This window comes from Sinohyriopsis cumingii, chromosome 6, assembly GCF_028554795.1.
Source record: "Sinohyriopsis cumingii isolate HCF-2022 chromosome 6, ASM2855479v2, whole genome shotgun sequence".
In the NCBI taxonomy this organism is placed as follows: Eukaryota; Metazoa; Mollusca; class Bivalvia; order Unionida; family Unionidae; genus Sinohyriopsis; species Sinohyriopsis cumingii.
This window is the reverse complement of record NC_142966.1, coordinates 137,739,165-137,753,635: the sequence shown is the minus strand read 5'-3', so window position 1 is coordinate 137,753,635 and position 14,471 is coordinate 137,739,165. Positions and strand designations below refer to the sequence as shown.

At 34.1% G+C, this 14,471-nt stretch overlaps 2 protein-coding genes across 8 annotated transcripts in view; one reads left to right on the top strand and one right to left on the bottom strand.

The window, feature by feature from the left end:
* Nucleotides 1-378: 378 nt before the first annotated feature.
* On the bottom strand, nucleotides 379-13,493 carry LOC149798081 (mediator of RNA polymerase II transcription subunit 7-like). 6 transcript variants are annotated; one of them, XM_089963166.1, is made up of 4 exons: nucleotides 9,795-9,913; nucleotides 8,388-8,441; nucleotides 3,884-4,026; nucleotides 379-958 (listed from the first exon to the last, which is right to left on the bottom strand). In XM_089963166.1, the coding sequence occupies exons 3-4, from the start codon at nucleotides 3,998-4,000 to the stop codon at nucleotides 416-418; spliced, it is 660 nt and encodes a 219-aa protein (XP_089819292.1). In that variant the 5' UTR covers nucleotides 4,001-4,026; nucleotides 8,388-8,441; nucleotides 9,795-9,913; the 3' UTR covers nucleotides 379-415. The 6 variants fall into 6 exon arrangements, with proteins under 6 accessions (XP_089819292.1, XP_089819293.1, XP_089819295.1 ...); XM_089963167.1 differs by having other exon boundaries at nucleotides 9,866-9,905; XM_089963169.1 differs by lacking the exons at nucleotides 8,388-8,441; nucleotides 9,795-9,913 and adding an exon at nucleotides 13,361-13,493.
* Nucleotides 13,461-14,471, top strand: part of LOC149798080 (tyrosine-protein kinase Tec-like) — a 115,056-nt gene continuing 114,045 nt past the window's right edge. For both annotated transcript variants that reach the window (XM_089963164.1, XM_089963163.1), the window contains exon 1: nucleotides 13,461-13,597. The gene's annotated coding sequence lies outside the window, so the exon portion shown is untranslated. The remainder of the gene's footprint in view (nucleotides 13,598-14,471) is intronic.

The window sequence follows — 14,471 nt, the reverse complement described above, 5'->3', positions numbered from 1 at the left end:
CCTGTTTTCAGTCACTCTGACCTCTAATATTTTTCAGGATATTTCAATTCAAAATGTAGGACATGAACAAAGCTTGGTATAATTCTGCGATCAAGAACTAGTGTATGACACAAAAGAATTTTCTTTCAATTATGGTGCCACTGACCGACAACCTGTCCACCCTAAATGTCATAAGAAGCTTCTTCCTTACCCCAGGTACATGCCATTCAAAAGAATGGTCAAAATCTATGATCTATAAAGTCAAGTTACTTTGTAGAAAGCAAAATAGATGGATGGACATTATAGCATTATATGATTCACCTTATAGCAGGTGTATAAAAATGGATCTGTAATGTACAAAAGACAATACATTACAGTAATAAAAAGGTAAGGCACCAATAAGATGGGTATGAAATTATATTGAGGTTCAAAATTATTAACTCATGCTGTCTACGATGTCACACATCATTCTGTCCAACTGGTCACATGGCTCAATGTCCATTTCTGTGTCTTCAACCTCAGCTATGACTTTAAGCAATTCTGTCTGCACAAGTGCTTTTGAATCAAAACTCAAATCATCTGGAATTGCTGCCAGACTTTTTTGAATCAGTTCTATGACAGTTTCCAAATGTTTCTGAAATTTTTCAACAATTTCATGTCTTTGTTTCTTCTGAATTTCCAACATGACCCTTAGTGTCTCTCGTGCCTGATGGGGTCTGAACTCATTAACCAAATGATGCATGTGAATGAACAGCAGATTCATGTCCTCCAATTTTTCGGTTCTTTTGGAGGAGTCTGGCGTCTTAATGAGGATGTCTATCAAGTCGAGGAAGTTGACTAAAATGGAATGGTTCAGCTTTTTCAGCTCTCTTTTGTGATCATAATTCTGTGGATATAATCGTCTCAGACCCTGACTCTCTAATGGTCGTATAATTGCATCATCAGCATTGAAAGGAACCCCAAACATGGTGTAGTTGTCCTGGAAAAAAGACCAAGGACATGAATAAAGTAACATTTTCTGGCTGCATATTTATTCACCAACTTGACATTCAGCTCAGCACCTACAAAATACTCAAATCTGACACCTTGATTTGGTTTGGTTTGATGCTTTAAGGAACAGCAATACAAATATGTTTTTTAATGTCACAGTAATTGGAGTCAAGTGCCTTGCACAAGGACACACCATGGTGACAGCTGACCCAGCCGACTCAGTAGGATTAAAATTTCAAATCCTGCACCCGTTTGTTCCTGAGTGCAGGATTCTAACCACCGAGCCTTCCTCTGACACCTTGGCTGTATCTGGTATTAACAATAAATAATTTATTTATCCTGTAATAAACTAATGATCACAGATATAATACCAGCACTAAGTGGCTCTTCTCACCACTGAGTGGCTCTTCTCATAAAATCAATCCTAGAATTACACTTATATACATAATTGCAATGCAAACAACATTGACCCTGATATGCCATCACTTAATGTGCTGGAAGATCAGGGTTGTGCTGTTTGTTCTACTGATTATTGTATAGACCCACATCTGCCAGCTCATTATGGGGTGACAGATAAGGGACTGTGCTGTTTGTTCTACTGATTACTGTATAGACCCACATCTGCCACCTCATTATGTGATGACAGATCATGGTTGTGCTGTTTGTTCTACTGATTACTGTACAGACCCACATCTGTCAGCTCATAATGGGATGATATATCAGGGTCTGTGTTGTTTGTTCTACTGATTACTATATAGACCCACATCTGCTAGCTCATTATGAGATGACAGATCAGGGTTGTGCTGTTTGTTCTACTGATTACTGTATAGACCCACATCTGACACCTCATTATGGGATGACAGATCAGGGTTGTGCTGTTTGGAGTTGGACTTGGTTTATAAAATAAATGTATTGTTTTCACATGTTTAAAAGATGCAGTACAAAAATCTTGGCCATAATCTTTGACCCGTAATCTGATAAAGATAAAACATGACATAACTCATCTCGAACTGTTGAGATATCCCCACTTGATAACTTTAATTAAAATCTACAATATTTAATTTATTTGAATTGTAGCATTCACAAGCTATTATAGTTCACCAGACCACAGAACTCAAATTTGTTCAAGAAATCTTCAGATCACCCCAAAACCTGGTTTGATAAAAATCCAGTCATAACCTACTTGTTTGTGTTGTTAACTGCACAAGTCTTTAGAGATACAAGCCTAAGCCAGAATCTTTGACCATAAAATCGTGCTATCAGCTTGTTTATTAAAACGCAACTAAATAAAAGGTGCAGTCCAAATTAATTAACTTCATGTTGTAAAAAGTCTTTAATGAAATTGCCAAAACAGTATGACAGTTGGGCCAAGTCCGCTCTTATGCTTGGTGGTTCTAGTTAGTTTGTTGAGACCAAAAGTATCTTGCCAAAGGACACCACAAGGCACCTGGTCTAGTCTGGTATTGCAACCCAATACTGACTTGTATTAGTCTCACATGCTAGCCACTGAGCTGCTGTGCACAACTCATTAACCATTAACAGGGGTACACAGAATTTAGTCATCATCACAGTAATCCATTATCAGATTGATTGTTATTTTTACAGCACACCAGCACTGTTAGGCTATTTAGCTCCATACAAATGGTTATATGTATGATCATTTTAAATCATTTATATCGACCAGCGATATAAAAACCAAACAGTTGAAAGTTAAACGATAAGCTATAATTACCTGATTGACCCGTGAAGCCACTGCCTTCTATGGTCAGTAAAATTACCTCCTGATTGGTCCATCAAGCCACTGCCTTCTAGGCAGTCTTCTAAAATTTGGGAAGGGGAAACCTAAAGGGATAAACTGTAGGGGCAACAGTGGTATTAAGGGAGATACAAGGAGAAAGATAAAGAAGGTGAGTGAGTAAATGAAGACTTCCTTGGGCTTGGTATGACCAGCCGATTTGTTGAGACAATGCCCATCCTGACCATCCGTCTAGAATAAGTAGAGGCCAAAGTTGTGTATTACATGGAAAGCCTCTGCTCAACTACCAGGATCCTTTCCTTCCCTGACACAGGACGCAACCCACGACAAACAGGTTGCCTCTACTTAGTCGCATCTTACGACACGTAGTGAGGACACGTCGCGCCAATTCTACAACCCTGGATCTGCAGGGGGTTCCATTATCAGGAAAAGTAAACCCTGTCATTGTCTATTAACACATTAACCCCTGGTGATGAGTTTACGTGGCAGGAGGTAGTAGCCTACTGCCGAGCTCCAGTGTCAAGATCATGTACGATACACTGAAGTGGGTGGTATTATAGAAAGGTAGACAGATGTAGCTCTACAATGACACCAAATAATCTGGAATTTCTAGTTGCACTACAAAATACAGAGGGAAAAACCTCATTGTTTGGACCCGATTTTTGTCCACCCAAAATTGGCCCATGGCTGGAATCCGATTTTGTGTCCAGATTTTAGACTTTTTGGTCTTGGATCTAAGGCAGACCAGTATGAACTGCAAACCGACAGATGAACCTTTGCAAAAAGTAGGATAAGATGGGCATTTGGAATAAAGAGAGGTCTAGATTAAAAAATAATGGTTCCGTTAAGTGAAAAAAAAAACAATAACAAAAAAAACCTCCAACTTTTACCCTTCTGCTCAAGCACAACCCAAATAGCCAACAAAAAATGATATTTCTAACACAACTAGGCATTATGTTATTGGAAGATCACCTGGAAGTTGATGTATTAGAATGTATTCAGACACAGCTTTCAAAAAGTGTTTCCTACTCCAATTTCAGGCGAAAATGACAAAAACCTCCAGGGGTTAATGTGTTAATGAGACTACATGATGTACTGTTGTATTGAAGATGTCCATTACTTTACAATCAATTTGTCATTATTTTAGCCAAGTCAGACCTGAATAAGTGGTGGTGGCTGTGGAATTTTGCCTCGCTTGACATTCTCATCAGTGTAATGGTTGATATACTGCATTGGAGGGAGAGGGAAGGCACTGACTTGTTGAGTCTCACTCATCTTTATCGTCTTCACTGGGCACGCGTCTAAAAATAAATAATCAACTAAATACAAGGTCTGGTGAAAATTTATCAGAAATACATGTTGGAATTACATGTACAAAGCACACATCTCATTTTACATAGTACTCTCTCTCTCTTGAAAACTCATCAGCTGTGGTATTTTCACACTGCCCAATTGAAATAGAAGATATTTCGGGGCAAAATGACTGAAGGGGAAACAGTTAATCTTTAATTATGGGAAAATATGTACATTCATACATATACATGTATACACACACACACAGACACACACACATACATATGTATATACTCAAGATACTCCATATGTAAAGAAAGACTCATTAACTGCCAAAAAAATAACATTACAGACTTTTAAGAAGCTGATGGTAAGTAAAAGTTAATATTAGGCAATAAATATTAATATGCAGATATTAAAGGGTGTTTTTTCCTCCCAGACCCGCTGTGGCTTGATTAAACATCTATTTAAAAATTCAACATAACTGAAAGAAGTGGATCATTTTCATCCAAATTTTAACAACACTGTACTTTAATTTATTCAGGTGTAAATTGGGGTACAAGCTGTATGAAAACTATAAATCAGTAATGGTCCTATTCATGCAGTGTAAGACATTAAACCTGATAATTATGATACCCTTGATATAGGAAAGTTTATTTAAAGAACTAAATGTCAAATCAAATTTGTCCCATGTCATTAAACAGTCTCCTTTCATTAAAAAAAAAGTAATCCCTAGTTCAAAATTATTTTGGCATTCCTTGCTCACCAACCAACTGAAATGACTGGTAATAGATTTTGAAAATAAAACATTTACTTGTGCCTGGATTTACTTTGATCAGGAAAAACAAAGAGTAAGCATATTGTAACATAACTCTGGGTGTGTTTGGATTTTTAACATAGCTTTAACAATTTGAGCCATATCGCTATGATATCTGATGTATGGCAGTTTATAATTATGTCATGCACTGGGGCATCATGCCGCAGACATGTGCCAATATGTCCCACACAGTTACATTATCCTGACACCAGGTCAACCAGTCCTAACACAAATCACTTAATGCTGAGCGCCAAGCAAGCTGCTAGTACCATTTTTAGAAGTGTGTGTATGACTTGGCCAGGGTTTGAGCCACTTCTGCAACTGAAGTATATGCCAAACCTGACCCCACCCCCTGGGACAGTTTGTACCCCTCTTCTTATTTTAAAAATGAATGGCCTGAAGGATAAAAAAAAATGCATATAACTTTGCCATTTCATTAATTCATTTATAATTTCTAACCTGAATGTTTCTAGTGAGTCCATAACATGGTTATCAAACTAAATGCAAAATATTATCACAGTATATATATTTGCATGGGCAAGTCTATTTTTATGACTTATTTTTTTTAAATAATTACATACATATGCATATTTTCAAATTTATGGGCATATTTTTCCCTTTCTATCTTTTCCAATTTTGGGGGATTAGAGAATGAGAAATTGCAAAACTTGGATGCAGATAATGCAGTGTTTCCCTTCTATGTATGTTTACTTAAGTCCAAAGATCTCATCCCTTAACTAAAAATCGACTTCTGTTGGTTTAAAACATAAAGATGACAGTGATAGGGGCCCCCTGGTGACCACTGGGTAAAATATTAATGACAAAAATAACAAAATTTCATGCATTTTTGGTATTTTTCACGCTTTTTAGTTTTAAAATTGGAAGGGGGTGCAAACTGCCATATTAGAGACCTGAAGCGGTGCAACAGTGTCTATACTGGTTTCCTCTGACCCTTCTCAAATTATTTGAGATATTCTGACATTTATGTTTGGGGATGGGATCAAAGTGCACTGCCTATAGCCCAGTTCGATAACATTATTTTCCTCCCTTAAAGAATAACTGCAGAGTATCATTCTTGCAATGAGTGTACATTAGTTACTTATGGGGAACATTGTAACAATATATTTAAACAAAGGAAAAGCTGATCCATCAAATTTAAATGTTACAAGTACGTAACATAAACGCTCTGAAAAATACCATTCTTTACTTGAATCATAAAGTGTTGACTGATTTAAAACCTCTGATGCTTTTGAAATCATCTTTCAGCAGGAAATAAATTGATAAATGTGTCATTTGCTCTTACTTTACGATTTATGAGTCAATTACAATGAAACAATATTTTTGGTTTCAAATTGGATCACGTTCAAAAAGACTTCATGCTTAATAACATGAATCTTTGAACCAGATTTAAAGTGTATTTTAGTAGAATTGTATGTGTAGTTTGTTTGCTTACATAAATGTTTATCCTAGTTTTGTTTCAAATAATGGAAAGTTTTCATAAATTTGAGGGGCCATCAATTTTAAATATGCGGGAGAAATAGAGAAACAAATATCATTTATAAATTTGCCAAAGCACTTATCCTTCCTTTTTGGTAATGAATAACTAAATCTTGAAAATACAAATTACACATAACAACAACAACAATAACATAGCAAGCTTGTGAAGAAATATGTGGTTCAAATTTATATGAGTACATCGAAGAAAACTAATATATATTAAGACTGAAATAAAATATATCTGAACCTGTTGGGGAAATACCAGACTCATACTGGTTTTTGCCATCTCGGTGACAACTATATAGATGAAATTGCGCATGATCTATAAACCACTAAGTATTTACCACAAGTACAAATCGGGTTACCAGAACCAGAGTTCATGTACCATGATGGTATTAGCTTAAAAAGTCATGAACCAACAGTTGCATTTCAAAGTTACCTTGAACAATTTTCTGTAAGTGCAGATGACTGCAAAGCTATTGAACTGAGAACGAGAAAACAGTCCAAGTACACAGAATGGAATGTTCATAGAAGTGGTCGATTAACTTTGTCAAAGTTTATGATGATTTGTAAAAAGCTACCCAACACTCAACCCAACTCCATCTTAAAGTTAGTCATGGGATACACAAATTACATATGTGTGGATGTATCTATGTACATGCTTTTATATGTATGGATTACCGCTCTGGTGGCCTAGTGGTTAAGAGTGTCTGCCTCGGATGCGGGAGGTCGTGGGTTCGATCCCAGGCTGAGTCATACCAAAGACTTACAAAAATGGTACTAGCAGCTGCCTCACTTGGTGCTCAGCATTAAGAGGTTAGTATTAGGACTGGTTGGCCTGGTCTCAGGACAATGTGACTGGGTGGGACATCATGCTACATGTCTGCAGCATGATGCCCCAGTGCTAGACATCACTATAAACTGCCACAATGCAGACACCATAGCGATATGACTGAAAATAATCCAAATCATACACACACACACATGATAGTGTGAAACGGGGCAACATTCATGAAGCAGCTGCACATAGGTTTTATGTGAAAGACTCACTCTCAAAGTACCCAGTGATATCTGGAAAAGAGTCTGCATTTATAATCAATCCCAAATTTCCACACATGGGTTGAAGTCATTCATATTATTATCAGGTGCAGGGACAACTTGCAATTTGACAATATAAATGGTGTGACTTTTATGTGTGGACCTTAGAAGAATGTTCAGTAGCATGTATTTTTTTACATTGAAATTTGGGAAAGTATAGTCTGCATGCTGAATGAATTTTACCTCCATGCCATTGTCCCTGAAATTTGTACTAGACATATTAAACATGGGAAAGACTTAAAACCATTAGGTGATACATAATTCAGTATTGTCAAAACAATCAATGTCTGTGTTAGTTGGATACTTTTAAAAGAAAAGAATTGAAATACATGTAGTATTTTCAGATTTTTTATGCTGTTCAATTAATGTTCCCTTAAATTGTGATTTCTAGAATAAATTTATGTGTGCATTGTATTAAAAACCATTAAGAACAAGGACCTGTTGTGAGATGTAGTTACTGTCAAGTTGCATGAACAGTACTACTTCAATACATCTTTTTTTGAGTAAATTTAAAGAGGGATATTCATAATACTACATTTTATGTACAAATTAAATCAAAGTTATGTGCATATCTTTTCTAATTTTCCATGATTATTTCCACAATAATCTGACATAAAGTTCATACCACCATTTATATAAAATTTATACAATCTGAACATTTTAGGCTTCATTTGGAGTTTTGTGCTCAGGAGATTGATAATTATTACCCATGGTTGCGGCTGAGAAAGCATGCAACTTATATTGAACCCCCCACCCCTTTAAATAGTGATGTATGCCAAGGCCATGTGTTCCTGTGTGTGTCCGTCTATCCATAGAGCATAATAAAAGAAAGTGCAATCTATTCAATAAGTATCCTAGCCATTGTTGGAAATTGCTCCCCATAAGTGGCAGTTTATACTTTTCTTATCATCAGTAATGGAGAGCATGTCAAAGGATGTAATTTCAAGATGCACTTACTGAACTAGGCTATAGAAAAGCTGGAATTCACTGACACCACACAATGAGCCATACCTGCAAAGAAGTAAATGAAAGTTGATTCATCTTCCTAGTGGTCACAGAGGTTGCAAGATTCGGTGTTACGAAACACCCAAATCCACACCAAATCGCATTTTGTCTGTTGTCTCATCTCTAAATTGCAACGGTACCTCCCCTCCCCCATTTTTAAAAAAAAAATTTAAAACAAATCTTTTTCCACAAATCAAATTATTTTTTTCTTGTGCAGTTTTACACAGTTCTATTGGGTTAGGTCTATTTAGACTGACGAGAAACCTATAAATTGGTATCATATTTGTCAAATTCGGTGGTTGTTTAAGATTGATATGACTTATTTGCCAGTATGGAAGACGTTTGTATAGGCAGGCATGAAGACGTACTTAATAAGATACATACACATATTATATACTGTTGTATAGTTTTAATTATATGCTTTAATTCTTCACATTTCTATTTCTATACAAAATCAGAGCCACATGTTCAACAAAATATCTATTCTAAGGTCACGCTCAACCTTTCAACAACACGGATTGATATTTTGAGATTAAAGTCGAAAGATTGCACTAGGGTATGGATTTGGTGTGGATTTGGGTGGATTTGAGTGGATTTGGGTGTTTCGTAACACCCTGCAAGATTTATGTAACCATGTGCTTGGCAATGGAAATAGTGAGTACCAGGTCAAATTTCATAAATGCTATAGTTTCTTCTCAGTTGTCAGCAAATTAAAGAAATAATGAATATTATACTTGCACTTTTGGGGAAAATAAATCATCTTCCTATCGATTTCCAGCAGGTATGGCTAAATGTAAGGTCATTTAAGTTTACTAGACCAGCTAGACTACGATGCCACTGAACGGATTTCCAGCTTTTCAAGAGGCAAATAACTCTTGACCCCACACCCCAACATAAATATATCTAAGGTGGGGCGGGAAGGGTCAGAGGAAACTCTATATTCACTTGTTACTAAAAAAAAAGCCGCTACTCGAATTTTGCTAACTGACTACAGTAAATGACTGCAACATAATTAAAGTCGTCAATTTAATAACTGGTACGAAAAGCAACGAGCAAATGATGCGTTACTTTCCATCATCAGTTACTGTCGTACGCACCATTTATGCGCGACATTTCTGAAAAGTGACCTCAGTTCGAAACGGAACAGAGCTACTGGGAAATAAGTACAAGGACAGTAACAACTCGACCCCATATCAGGGTCTAAATGTAGCACAGCAGGACTACCTAGGTCAAACAAAAATACCTCGAAAACTAATTGCTCATAGAACCGACAAAATTATCGGTCCATTCATGATCATGATTTGAGAAATGAATTGCATATTCTGTAAAAATGTGTTGAAAAGTACATTTTTTCTTTACCTAACGTTTGTTCTATTACTATATTGATAATGCTTAAAAACCTAATATCGAAAACTCAATGAATAGGAAACCTCTTTTTATGATCAGTGGTTGACTGGTTCCCGTTAAAATTGCAAAGTAATTTATAAAAACAAAACAAACAAAAAACAACACAGAACACACTGCAGTTCCGTAATTTATTCTGACTCATACTCATTGCAACGAATGTTGCAGATTCGGACCATGACTGATTCGGCCCAAATTACGGGATAAATCGGCCCATATGTCTGGCTGATTCGGACCATGTGAAATATTAAAAGAAAAGGAATGAGGCACACATACATGATTTACTTTAGTAATTTTTGTTACAAGCATAGTAAGACAATGTAATTGGTTGATTTTCAGCTTTTAAATTTACATCAGATAGCTACTGTATTAGCAAATTTCTAGCCAAAATCAGAACAAAAAAGATATGAGCTTTCACCTTTAGATTTTTTAAAACCCAAATAACTTTACAATATTTCAATAAAAAAATAAATAAGTTAACTTTTCATCAATCGGGCAAGAATAAACACTATCAAACAATAATGTTTTTAAACTAACCCAAAAACTTGATAGATTTCTAATGCAAATCATGATTTCTTCACATTATTTAAACAATTTTATTGATGAGTAAAATGATAGTTAAATTTCTATTATCAATTAATTAAAATCTGCAACCAGTAAACAAACTTACTTTCATTTTAACCTTTTAAACATTTCAAAATATTTAATTTAAAGCATATATTAAATCCATTATATATTGAATTCTGAATAATAATTATTATAGTAATACATATCTTAGCACTTCCATGTAACCAATGATCACAAATTTATTTCAAGTCAGCTTTATTTTATGTGTTGTAGGATGGTATTAAATTCAGTAAATTGACACAAGACATCAAATGTGTTTAAATTATATTGGCCTTGATCTATTCATGGTCAGATGACCCCACTATAAATGGATGTGGTTAAATTAATAAAGGATCCAAAGATCAAAGTAGTAAACAAATGGTGATAATTTAGGTTATGATGGTATCCAAGGGTAAAGTTATGATGGTCTCCAAGGGTAAACTCAGAAGATCAACAGTTGAATATGTGCTAGAGATGACTGTGGTCCCATGGAAGTTCTATGCATAAATATATATCAATAAAATTATTTTAAATAATAATATGATATTATTTCATATTTGCTCTTGTATGGTATATACTTTAAATATAATAAATAATACATAAAATAAATAATAAATAATAAATAAAATAAATAAATAAATAAAAATAGTACATTATAAAATCAGTTAGTTAAAATCACTTTCAATGCTCATTGATTTTATATAAATGTTTATTTAGCATGAAGAAATATTCTACATAAATGTATCTGAAACAAGGCGTTAACATAATTAGACCAAATATCACCAAAACAAACCATAAATCAATTGCATATGGAGATCAATGACAAAAACAAATTAACTGCATTGATCTTTTAGTGTTAGTAATTTGCAAAACTTTCAATGATACATTATGAATTCAGAGAAAAAAATTAACATAACAGATTATTAAAGTATATTTCATCTTAATAAAATTAAGAGATTACAGAGGTATGATATTGATTTGTGACATTGCTTAGAATGAATTTCATAGGGCCCTACTTTTCATGTTTTAATATATGTTTTATTTAGTACTGTGAGGAGATAATACAATACACAGTATGATGATAAATTCTACATGAATCTAATAGAAGCAATGACATACCCAGACTGGCATATGTAGAAAACAAAATGTAATAAAAGCATTAACATGCACCAGTATATATATATATATATATATATATATATATATATATATATATATATATATATATATATATATATATATATACTCTTTCAAAGAAAGATTCATAAAATATATTTCATCTTTCAACAGAGAACACCACCATTTTGGTAACATTATCATGTTCTTTATTTTAATACATGTGTTTAAATTTATTAATGTATTTTAAAAATAAGTTTATCAGAATACAATGCACTATTGTATTGAATTCGGTCATAAATTTGACATGAACCCATTTTAGTTTATAACTATATATTTATTTACCACTAATAAATAGACAATGCACATATTAAAGCTTAATTCTAAATAAATTTAAAAGATTTATTAGCATATTTATACCAATATGTATTGACACAATATTGCATGAGCCCTGATTTCATGAGTGTCAGTGTTAGTAATTTCATCATTTCTCAATAAATAAATGTAAAATAAAATATTTTAATTTTGCACAAAGGTGAATGAACTGCTTTAAAATATTTAACTACTAATTACTGATGCAAGAAAAACAGTCTGACTTCATTTCATATTAAATTTCAATATGCATATAATGACCCCATTACCATGCGGTGGCCTAAGGTTAAGAGTGTCCACCTCAGATGTGGAAGGTCATGCATTCAAACACCAGCAGAGTACAAATATTAAAGATAGTACAAATACTGCCTCACTTGGTGCTCATCATTAGAGGTTAGGGTTAGGACTGTTTGGCCTGGAATCAGGATAATGTGACTGGGTGGGACTATGGTAAATATAATAAGAAAAAAGCAATGGAAGACACATACATAATTTTGATAGCTGTTACTGTTTTTGTATGCATAGTAAGAGAATGTATACAGTTGGTTTTCAATCAGAACAAACCACCTTTAGACTATTTAAAACCAAAATATCTTTCAATGTTTATAACAGATTTAATATAACATTATTATTTGAATTAATAAAAGCATTTTGAAACTTTTCATAAATTAGGCCAGTATGGCAGACTTTAAACCCTGCCAAACAGTAATGCAAATATATTAAACCATGAGTTTGATTAATTTCTCATACAAATTGTGTTTTCTTCATGATGTAATTTAAATTCAGAACTTGAACAAAACCTCTGTATTTGTACAATATTCAGTCATCTTGCTTTTTTCTTGAAAAGGTCAGCCTTTAAAAATAGACATGATCCAGGACTTTTGGATTAAATTTTGTCAAAGTAACTCTACTGGATGCAGTTGTTAAAATAATAGATTCTGTTATTTTATAACAAAAATAAGATCTACATACTTACTATCCAAAGGTCATCAACCCCTGATGTCTCTTTATTTGCAAGGAGGGGGTAAGAGAGCATAAAATTTCAAGTAATTTTGGATGAACTTGGAAGAAGGGGATTTAATTAATGGTTTTGAATACTTGAATTTGGTTTCAAAATATTTCCTTTACAAAAAATCAAGTTTTAAAAAAATTTGAAAATGATATATTAATAAGAGAACATTCTGATAGAAATTATTATTAGATGCAGTTATTTATAATGAAATAGTACAAACTATCTGGATCCAGATCTATCATTTAAATTTGCTCCAGGCTTAGATTCGATCATTCCTTCCTAAATTAAAAATGAAGAACTGGGAAATGTAAAACACATTCCATTGTCAGATTTTACTGAATTTTTTTTGTTAACAAGTTGAACAAAATACTGAAGAAGAAGAAGAAGAAGAAGAATTAAATTTATCGTTAAGCACTTGTGTTTAATTCCGGTGCATATTAGCGATTTGCACCGCGTGGCTGCAAATTAATATGAGACATATATGCTTGAATAGGGAATCCGTCTAGAGAAATCATCGGCCTTTTGCGCTCTTTTGTTTTCTGGCTTGACAGAGAAGACCGAGCCGACTCCAAATATCGCATTGAGCTACCTCCTCATCAAGTGGGTCGAGATGTACTTCTAAAGTGAAAGTGAAGAATATTGTGATGAATCGGTAAGATTAATGAAGTCGGAATAATAATACGAAACATTTCATTACTGATCACATATATATTAACTCATTTCATATTGCTATCATTGACAAACTGCCTACATAGCGATTAAAATCGGACATACCATACTTCCTGGATCAAAATCCATGGCCTTCAGCTGCATATCTTTAAACTTAAGCGAAGTCGGAACTCATTATTATGTTATCTGTGTGCAACCGTCTGCGTTAAAGTATTACTACTTGTTTATTCTGGAGTTCAGAAAAATATCTGGATTCTGGAGTATATTGTATAATGGTTGACATAGGGGACAATTATTCACTATGAAACACAAACTTCCTTCTCTGTATCGTTTACTCCTACGTAGGGGTCAAAGGTTATGTGTTTGATATGCCCTATCAGTAGGTTCTGTCTATACAGAGTAGTCTTCTGTCAACCATGGAGTTGTGGGGACTATGAATCGGGCAAGTGGAAAATTAACGTGGAATAGAGTACAGTATTATGTAGAGATGCATATTGATCATTGTTACTTTTTCGTGTCATAGTGCTCTGTTACTTGTATTCAGGGCTGGAAGAATCATAAAATGGTCTACTCGCCCAAAACTGAGATTGTCTAAAAATAGTGCAGAAGTACAACTTAAATTTTGCTTCATTTTTTGTGTACAATTCCGGACAATTGGCATAAATTTTATTGCCTAGCAAACTAACAGTGGATTCCTCCACCCCTGCAAATGATAAAAATATCGAAGACATTGTTCATTCCACTGTGTTCGCCAGGCCTTGAAATAAAGAGGTATCATTTTTTATTCTCTAATTGTTAAAACTGATATAGTGTTGAAAAACTAGTTGTACAAAATGCTCTTCTAAAATCTTTTAAGA